Source organism: Chanos chanos, chromosome 7, assembly GCF_902362185.1.
Source record: "Chanos chanos chromosome 7, fChaCha1.1, whole genome shotgun sequence".
NCBI lineage: Eukaryota > Metazoa > Chordata > Actinopteri > Gonorynchiformes > Chanidae > Chanos > Chanos chanos.
Window position 1 is genome coordinate 7,222,664 of NC_044501.1, and position 10,000 is coordinate 7,232,663.

At 44.9% G+C, this 10,000-nt stretch overlaps 1 protein-coding gene across 1 annotated transcript in view; it reads left to right on the forward strand.

The window, feature by feature from the left end:
- The window catches only part of LOC115817011 (vang-like protein 1), a 45,036-nt gene that overhangs the window by 14,564 nt on the left and 20,472 nt on the right, over window positions 1-10,000 (forward strand). Inside the window, exon 3 of the mRNA XM_030780243.1 lies at window positions 5,740-5,869. Within this exon, the coding sequence (XP_030636103.1) occupies window positions 5,740-5,869 (130 nt within the window). The remainder of the gene's footprint in view (window positions 1-5,739; window positions 5,870-10,000) is intronic.

Genomic DNA, 10,000 nt, shown 5'->3' on the forward strand with positions numbered 1-10,000 from the left:
CATGCACACATCTCCAATTGATGTACTCTGTTACAGGAACAGAGTATATAGTCCGTCAGTATTTGGATGAGTCGAGCGCTCAGGCACATACATGCATGCTACATAGTGTATGAAACTCTCCTGCTCTCAGACTGTGTGCTCATTCGGATAGAAACTTGGTGCATTTGAAACATGAAACTGGTTTCCCTGGTTTAGCTGCGGTGAGTGTCATTTTTACGAGCAACCTCAACAGTCAAAAAACTCTGACTCTCTTCTCTCTCTCTCTCTCTCTCTCTCTCTCTCTCTCTCTCTCTTTCGCTCTGTCTCTCTCTCTCTCTCTCTCTCTCTCTCTCTCGCTCTCTCGCTTGCTTTCACAAACACACACACAGGCTAACTATAATGATTGTATAATGTGTGCTGTATAACTCTTTCACCAGAGTTATGTGTCTTTGTCAGGAAACTTACTCTTGTATTGAGTCGCAGTCATACCATGCCATAGTGAACCACAGTCAGACAACCCACTACACTTGTCTCTCTTCCAATCAAATTATAAATTATGTACATCAGCCAATCAAATTGTAGACAGCTGCCAGCATCCAGTCACGTTGACCTTTACAGAGCCTCGTCACAGATTTGTTGTCGTTGATCATCGGTAACCAGGTCTTTAAAATTTGTAAGGTGTTGAAAAACTCTGGAGAAGCCCGGTTTTTACACGTAAAAGATCTCACGGCCATTTTTTAGTCAGAGTCAAACGCTACAGGTCAGTACACGCTCACGCACATCACAACGTAATTTCTTCGGTTTAAAACGGTGAATTCATTAACGACAAACTGGCCCCCGAGCGGAGGTCACTCGGTGCAGATCGCACCGTAATTTCACAAGGAAACCGCGTCTTAGCGCTGACGCATTTCCGCGTGCCCTTAAACTCGTGAATTTGACCATTACAGCCTGACGAATTCAGAACAGACCTCTGCTCTGGTCGCGGAGCTGCGGGTTTCTCATTTATAGTCATGGACGTGGAAAATTGGTGGCTTTGATTTTCTTAATCTTAATTATGCTGTGCCCCCCTTTTTTTTTTTTCGTTTGCGAAAGGAGCCGAGTGAACGCAAGGCTTGGTATCTAAACCTGTAATTATGTTTCAGCTAAATGGGGCTTTCAAGTTCTGGAGGAAAAAAAAAAAAAAGCAAAACAACAAAAACATAAAAACAGAAACCCTGTTCTTTCGCTCTGTTGTGGTATCTGTGAAGTGTAACCCAGTTTCAGCAGGGACAGACTTTGGATTGACTTAATCTGGAGGGGACATACTGCCCTTCCCTCTCTAACACACTTGTTCTTTTGCTCGCTCTCTCTCTCTCTCTCTCTCTCTCTCTCTCTCTCTCTCTCTCTCTCACTCTCTCTCTGCTCTGTCAACCCCCATGGGTGTGTTTGTGTGTCCCGTGTCACCTGCCACAGCACTGTTATCACTCTTGAGTGATAACTACAGCAAACAGTGTTGTCACATGTTGCGTGACACCCCCTCCCCTCCCCCACCCTCACCTCACCGCCATTCGTCACTCACTCGAACAGGCATGTTAAGCGTATAGTGCACAGAAACTGCCAGGGAGGGAAGTGTTTGCACTTGTTCTAAAGTGTATTCTGTGCTCTTGGCCTGACCTGAATTTGTGGAGGATTTTGGTCTTTAAATAGACACAGAGAGAGGAGAGCTTGTCCGTGTGTGTGTGTGTGTGAGGTCTTGACAGTTTGTCATCTGTCCATTTATTGACTGCATCATTCAAAAGAAGTACACTTTTGTTATTCCAGACGTAAAAATGCAGACAGACCGTCTTCAATGGCTCTTCTCTTTGTTATTACTATTATTATTGTTATTATCATTATTGTCGTATATTATTTAATGAAGCCTACTCTTTTGATAGCAGTAGTTACCTCTTGACTTACAATAATAACGAATAATAACGGACATGGCAGTTTGAAAATCATTGCACTGCGGTTAAATTTGCCTGCCATCACATAGTCATATTAGTGCGCTCGCGAGGCTTACGGAGAGAGTGAAATTGGTGGCTCTCGTCGTTTTAGGCATCGTTTAGTGTCTGAAGCAGTCCCCAGTCAGCAACATCGCCGTATCCCCTGTGTTTAAATAAAACGCTAATGACTCAAGGCTGGTGCACGAGTCGCGTTTCTATGGAAATATCCTGAGCATAGGGAGAGAGCATGAGAGTCAGACCTAAATGTATGTTGGCTGAAAGCTCCTGACTGATTGTCTTGGTCCAATCCAGGTGTCAAGGGTTTGCTAATCAGTAGAAAAGTTCAGTCGGGTGGGGTGATGCTGGTCTTCAACGAAAATGTGCACGTGTGGACTTGGGAGGCACCGTTACTGCAGATTACATCACTGCGTAGGATTTGAGCTTTATGTCGCTTAATGTTGGCTTTACTGCGCTCGACGCGTCGCAAAAGCGTTGGGCCCATAGGGAGGGTTATCCTACCGTTGCCACATACCCGCCCCTGGATACGACTCTGAGAACTGGATGCCGTTTATCAATTAGAAATACAGAACAGGGCTTCAGAATGCAAATGCGACTGGCGCTTGAACAGCAGTGTATTTGCCAACCCTCTCCGTTTCTGTTCTCTCGTCAACCTGTTACTGTTTCCGTGCCAAATCTCGGTACTATGCTCGACGTCGGCTTTGAAGCCCCTGATTGACTACAGGGCTATTTTTTTCTTATCTTATCTTTTCTTTTTTCTTTTTTTTTTTTTTTGCTTAGGCTTATGCTGTTCGAACTAAAGAAAGGATTAAAAACCAGCAGTAAAATGTGATACAGATACATTACTGTAACCGCTCTTAGCAATTTAGCTCGTTGTATTTGCACTTTCTCCTGCCCGCAGACATCGCACCAACCACAATTGTCTCGTTTTAAATATCAGCCATGTTTGGGCAATAGAGTAATATTAAATCATTCATCCTTCTAATGTTTGTAATTGAACACCAATGAAAACCCATATTATAGTAATTATGTGAGTATCTAACTCATCTTATCCTTAAAGCCTGTTAATCAACTTTGGCTTAGTCACAGATGAAGACGCCAAGGAGACTGAGGTTGAATCGGCTAGGCTTCACACCAGCAGGGCGGCTCGGAGCTGGCCGTCGTAATCGCTATCGTCAGCCAACTCATATTTTGACACGTTTTTTTAAACATTAACAGTCTCTGTCTCTGTCTCGCTCTCTCGTTCTCTCTCTCTCTCTTTTTGTTTAAAGACTCTTTTAAATGCTTTTCACAAATACGCCGCACCAAATGTCAACTGTGCGTCATATATTTATATCCTACTATAGAAAATGGTCCACAGAATGTCAGAAAAGCCTAATCCACACACACAAACACAAACCCGTGCGCACGCACACACACACATACACACACACACACACACACACAGACACATGCAAAATCCTGATTAAATGTCATTTGATTGGAGGCAGTGAAATCAGGCCCCTCCGGGTTTTATTGGCATGATTCCCAAACACACACGTCGCTCATTTCCACTCAGACCACGACCTCCCACTATTGTTCATCAGAACCCATTTAATACCAGTCAGAGTGGGAAGTCCCCGCACGCCGTAGCCAGTTGGTGGCCCCTCGGGCGTGTTGTTTTAATTGACGTCCTTTGGTAACTGTTGATGCAATCAAAAAAACAGAGGCGCTTTAGCCGTAGACAGGAAACACGATAATAATGACGCAGGAAAAACAGGTGATGGAAGACAGGGGAAACTGAGTTTTTCAGGCTCTGTTTGCTGCGCTTCGCCTGTGTGTCCCCTTTCTGTTAGACTGAGTGTCTTTAATAACAGGATGTCCAAGCGGGGACGTTTCACAAACACACAACGTCTCCGTTTTATTCGGTGTGTGTGTGTGTGTGTGTGTGTGTGTGTGTGTGTGCGTGTGTGCTAAGGACCATATGTTGCTGGGTATGTTTGCAGATCAAGCTGTCGGCTGTCTAACGCAGAAACATCTCGACTATACCTGTGTACAACGTGCCAGTGTCCTTGCTTTGGCTCGGTAATTTCTTAGGAAGTGAACGGTTCAACGATGTTGAACATCTGTATGATTGTTAGTGAGTTGTAGGGGTCAAAGAGGTCAGTCGTTTAGGCTAAATGTTCCAGATCAGCCCATATCAAAATTAACGTGCACTGAAAACCCCCCTTTCAGCGGTTCTCCGATAGGAAAAAAAATCTCGTTTGGAAAAAGAAATCCAGTTTGGTACAGTCGTGAAATTACATTATGGCTCAAAGGTTTATCTCAATCAGCTTGTAATGAAATGAAGTCTTCTTTAATTTATGGGGAACACGTACTTTAAATTAGAGCGTGGTGAATAGCCATTGTTTCAGGAAATAAGATTATTTGTTTAAATATTTGATTAAAATTGAAGAATAGCTGGACACTATTTCCAGTTGTTAAACTGTTTCCAGTCCTCTCGTATTCACCGATGCAATATCCATTTCAGAGTTTTCCCAGACGGATCTCCACTCTCTTGACTACCTGTTGTTCTACAGTTTGGTTGGGTTTTTTTTCATGCATTAATCATGCCGAATGCGTCACGTTTCGAGCATCAGGGTCTTGGCGAAACAAACCAGCGTTTTGGAAAATATGTCGCGTCGCTGTCCTCGCAAGATTTTGCCATTTTCATTGCTGTTCGGATGGTTGGCGTTTTAGCTGTTCTGTGGCTGTTCCTCGAGCCTTTTACAGCAGTTCTTATCGCTGCCTCTGTCTTTTTGAAGGCTGATAACATGGCTTATCTTACAGCTGTTATTTGTGATGTCCTTTGTGCTGTTCTGATGGCTGTTCCTATCTGTGGTTGTACCCACTGATATTCTCATGTCTGATGTTACAGCTATCTCATGGTTGCTCTCGTGGCTTCTCTTAAGACTGTTCCTTTAGCTGTTCCTCGTGACTGTTCTTTTAGCTGTTCTTCTCCCGGCTGTTCGTTTAGGCTGGTGAAAAGCGTCATAGTGATCTGAGTCATTTGCTGTGGGGCACTGGGCATATGGTAGGTGCCTCTATATAAACCTCAGTCTCTAAACATATGGAAGGATGGGGGAGGAGTGCAGATGTAGATAGAACTCCATGTATATATAAAAGCTCAGGCACTTACGTTGTGGATTAGGATGTCTGACGCAGGATGCAGAGGTCAGAGTGGAGTTCAGTGCTGGTAATGGGACTCATATGTGGCTGAGATTTGTGCCGACGCAGGATTGTCAGGGGGAAATGTGGGCGGGGCTTAGATAATGTTAGTTCGCCCAGCATTTCAAACATGAGCATACCTTATGGATGCTGGATAAAAGTCTTTTAGGCTTTGTATCACTAGATTCAATTTAGTGCCATCAGTGTGAGTGTGTCTGTTGTCTCTCTCTTCATCTGACTCACTAACAGCTACTGGCTCTTCGCGCGTGATGTGTGTGTGTGTGTGCGTGCGCGAATGTGTGTGTGTTCTCTCCACATGTGTGTTGAGTTTGTAGACTGTTAAGCCTTGCCAGACATTACAGGAAGCAGTCAAGCAACAAATAAATAAACAACATAAAGCACACTTGCATGGATTATGGCCAGACTGCAGACTGCCTGCAGATTGTAGTAATGCCTGTCAACACATGTAATTATGTGTCTCACTGTTGCATTTCTGCGTGTGTGTGTGTGTGTGTGTGTGAGACCATCAGCAGCTTAAACAACACTTAAACAAATGTGTCTTGTGTCTCCCCCCCCCCCCCCCTCCCCCCTCCAGAGAGCGTAATCGAGACCGCCACAAATCCCGCAGCAAGGACAGCAGCCGCTCCGAAAAATCTGTCACCATCAACGCCCCTCCAGCAGAGCCTCTGTTAGGAGACCAGTCTATACGAGGGGACGAGACACAGGTAACTGTCCAAAAAAAACATTACCCCGTTTTCTTTCCTCTCCTCCTCCTTTTTTTTTTTTTTTTGTTTTTTTTGTTAAGGGAAAGAGCCTGGTGTGTTTTGACTTGCCTGCGTCCGTGGTCAGCATTTGCGGTAGCTAATGTGATCTCTATGGGCATTCCATACACATAAATCCATTTATTACGGAAGGCATGCGACTGATGGGTAAGCCACTGCGGCTATCATGGTTTTAATAGGAAGGAATCCGAGAGAGGCCTGCCTGCCTGCCGAATGAACGTTTTCCCCTCACTCACTCGCTCTCCTGTGAGAGCAGACACTGCCCCAGCGGAAAGCACAAAGCGCAGGGAACCCCGCGGCCTTCTTAATACGCCCTGACAGTTCATTTCATTTCGTTTTGTTCTCTCTCTCTCTCTTTTGTAACTCCTGGATTTTTATTCAGAGTAAAGGTGGTCATTAACTGGAAAAGACAGGAAGTTCACTGGGGTAGCTCAGCCCTTAATTTAGGCAGTGTGCTAGCATTGTTTTCTCACAGAGTCCCTGCTGACTCCGCTGTGACCGCTTTTTTGGGGGTTTTTTTTTTTTGAAAGTCAATCAATTTTTTTTTTTCATTTTTCTGTACTAAATAGTTTATGTATAATCATTGAGAGTGGTATATGTCTCTCTCTGTTTATTGACATACTTCTCCTCTATGGCAAAATGTGAACTTGTGTCTTTTCCCTAAGTCTAAACTTAGCCACTCTGGCCACACTTTAATCTATTGTTGGGTCAGTGTCTCGTCGGGTTGCTTAGCAACAGTTGCTAAACCGTGGTTTAGAGCCGAACGCTGCTTTGCGAGCGCAGTTTGCGAGGTCGTTTTCCCCAAATTTATTTCTGCCAGTGACACGTGTGTAAATATTGAAGCGCTTCATGTCCACTGGAAACAAAATAATCATTTCAACGTCGCGCTCACGAGGGGGGAGATGTCAACAAACGGTTGTTACGGACAACCGATGTGAAATGGGATGCGTAAACGTGCTCTCGTTCGGGGTGAGAGAGCGGTGGATGTTGAGTGTGATGCTGTGCGGTGATAGATTATTCACCCACTCCAGATAAGACCTTGTGTGGCTCTGACCTACTTGGCTGCGGCATGGCACAGGAGTCAACTGTGCGAGTTGTGTGTGTTTGTGTGTGTGTGCGTGTGTGTGTTTTTGTGTGTGCGTGCGTGTGTGCGTGCGTCTGCATGCCTGTGTGTCCCTGTGTGTGCCTGTGTGCGTGTGCATGTGTGCCTGTGCGTGCGTGCATGCGTGTGTGTGTGTGCGTGTGCCTGTGTGTGCCTGTGTGTGCGTGTCTGTGCGTGTGTGTGAGCGTGCGTGCATGTGTGCGTGTGCGTGTGTGTGTGTGCGTGTGTGCGCGTGTGTGTGTGTGCCTGTGTGTGCGTGTCTGTGTGTGCATGTGCCTGTGTGTGCCTGTGTGTGCGTGTGTGTGAGCGTGCGTGCGTGCGTGCGTGCGTGTGCCTGTGTGTGTGTGTGTGTGTGTGCGTGTGCGTGTGTGTGTGTGTGTGTGTGTGAGCGTGCGTGCGTGCGTGTGTGTGTGTGTGTGTGCGTGTGCGTGTCTGTGCGTGTGTGTGTGCGTGCGTGTGTGTGTGTGTGCGTGTGTGTGTGTGTGTGTGTAAATTTGGGGAAAATGAGGGATTTGTCATAGCATAAAAGCACAGAGATTTGGCGTTGCTGTACAAACTACTAAGGCGCTAATCAGGTTTGCAGCTATGTTCATGTCTTTCAGGAACTTGTAATGTATTAGCAGAGAGAGAGAGAGAGAAAGAGAGAGAGCAGTGCTCACTTTGCCCTGCATGTCTGGACCAGTGGTCAAAAAAAAAAAAACCCTCTCAAACCTCTGGCAGGTCACCATGTTCATCATTCCAAACAACAAACAAAGAGACCCACTGTCTCATTCATATACTTTAGTTTTAGTATAATCAGTGACTGTCATGAAGTAGGTGGACACATGACCGATATCACCTCTCTCTATTCATGCTTCACATCTTCACTGTTCATTCACTTGTACAATCCTGGCCTCTTAGTCTTTGGTTAAACTCTAGAGCAGGTCAATTGAACCTAAACCATAAAGTGAAAAAAAAAAAAGATTAATATATTACAGAACTCTTAAACACAGAATGCTTCTAGAATTCAGGTACTGAATTCTAGAACTACATGTAATAATAATAAAAAAAAAACCTGCTACAGCTAATGGACTCGTAAAATGTAATGACCTGTTTTTCAAGAGCATTTCAGTGAAAAGAAAATGATTGTGAACTGAGTTGGAGTGTGTGTTTGTTTTGGGCGTGCTGGGCTCTTCTCCAGTGTGAGTTGAGGCCACACAGGCAGCCTAGACACAGTTACAGCTCTGGGGGAAACAGGTGGACTTGCTCCAGTATGTGGGTGACAGGAGCAGTGTTTTGTCCTTAGAGAACCATGGGGTGTGTGTGTGTGTGTGTGAAAGATTTGGATCGAGTGTGTAAACATCAGTAGTGTGTCTTAATTTGTGCTTTTGTGTCTCCCAGAAAATTCTTTATGTTTCTCTATGTAGACCATATATCTCTGTGTTTCAGTGTGCGCGTGTGTGTGCGTGTGTGTGTGCATGCTTATCTGCATCTTGGCATGTTTTATGATCAGATTTGCGCTCAGGAATATGTGCCTGAACGCAGCTGCTCTGAACCTTCTGCTTGGGAAGACGTCCAAAACTTAAGGCAACGCTAACGTGCTAACACTCCTCACTTGCAGAAAGGGGCCCGATATGAAAAGGCCGGTACGCCAGGAGTCCGGCTCTATTTGACTGCATAATGACACCAGCTACTCATAAGCAAAGCCACAAAAGAGACACACAGCACGTCTCTGAGTCCCCAAAGGAATCCTAATTTCTTACCGCGAAAGGCGTTAACACAATTCAACTCAATTCGAATTCCGTTCCATTCAAATCAGTTTTCTTCAGTTTTCGTTTTTTTTTTTTTTGTTGTTGTTGCTGTTGTTGTTGCTGTTGCTGTTGCTGTTGTGCACACAGACTTGTTGCTAGGCTGTCCCTGCGCTAGATAACTGTGTTGTTACATGCTACTGTGTTGGCGGTATATGGTAGCGTCTTTTTCAGTAGAGAAACAGAGTCACTAGATATGTAACTTCATCGCCCTTGGACGTTAACCCTCAGTGAGCCATGTCATGTCAGTTGGAAGCTGTGTATTGTATTACAACGGCAGCTGTAATCCAAATTAGAGTTATGACGCGTAGCTTGTCGAGAAGCGTTGACGCTGGCTTAGCACGAATGAATAAATTCATAATTAATGTAGCTTTACAGCTTTGTTTACAGCTCATTTCAAAGGCAGTGAGTTCGTATGGTTGGCTGAACTCCTCACACGTGTTGCCCTAAAGACGTATACATATGTCAGTTTGTTTGTGCGTATGTGTGTGTGTGTGTGTTTGTGTGTCTCTGTGTGTGTGTATGTGTGTGCATACAAGTAACACAACAGTAGAGAAGGAAGAGAAAGTGAAAGAAAAACTAAACGAAGTCTTCTGGAATGTTCTGTGCGGTTTAGCACCTTTCTCTGCACCGTCTCTCATCTCCTTCCCTATAGTAATATATTAATGTGCGTTTTAAGTTTCTGAATTCCTTTTGATGGAAGGAAAGAAACCTTACAGCTTGAGACCAACAGCAGCACATTCTCTCTCTCTCTCTCTCTCTCTCTCTCCCCCTCTCTCTGACACTCACTCTCACTCTCTCTCTCTCTCTCTCTCTCTCTCTCTCTCTCTCTCTCATCTTTCTTTTTCTTTTTGTTACAATGGCATCTGAACATGCTAACCTCTCTCTCTCTCTCTTTCTCTCTCTCTCTCTCAGTCGCATCACTGTGAGGAGACAGAGGGAAAGAGAGAGAGATAAAGGAAGGGAGCAGCAGTACTGAACGGAATGGAAAAACAGACAGGAGTGAAGAGAGAGAGAGTTAACACAGATAGAGGAGGGCTGTTACACACCCTGTTCTCTCAGTCGGAAAAAAAATATAGTGGAAGTGGGATAGACGGGAGGGGGGCCAGAGAGAGAGAAAGAGACAGAGAGAGAGAGAGAGAAAGAGAGAGAGAGAGAGAGAGAGGGAAAGAGAGAGAGGAAGAG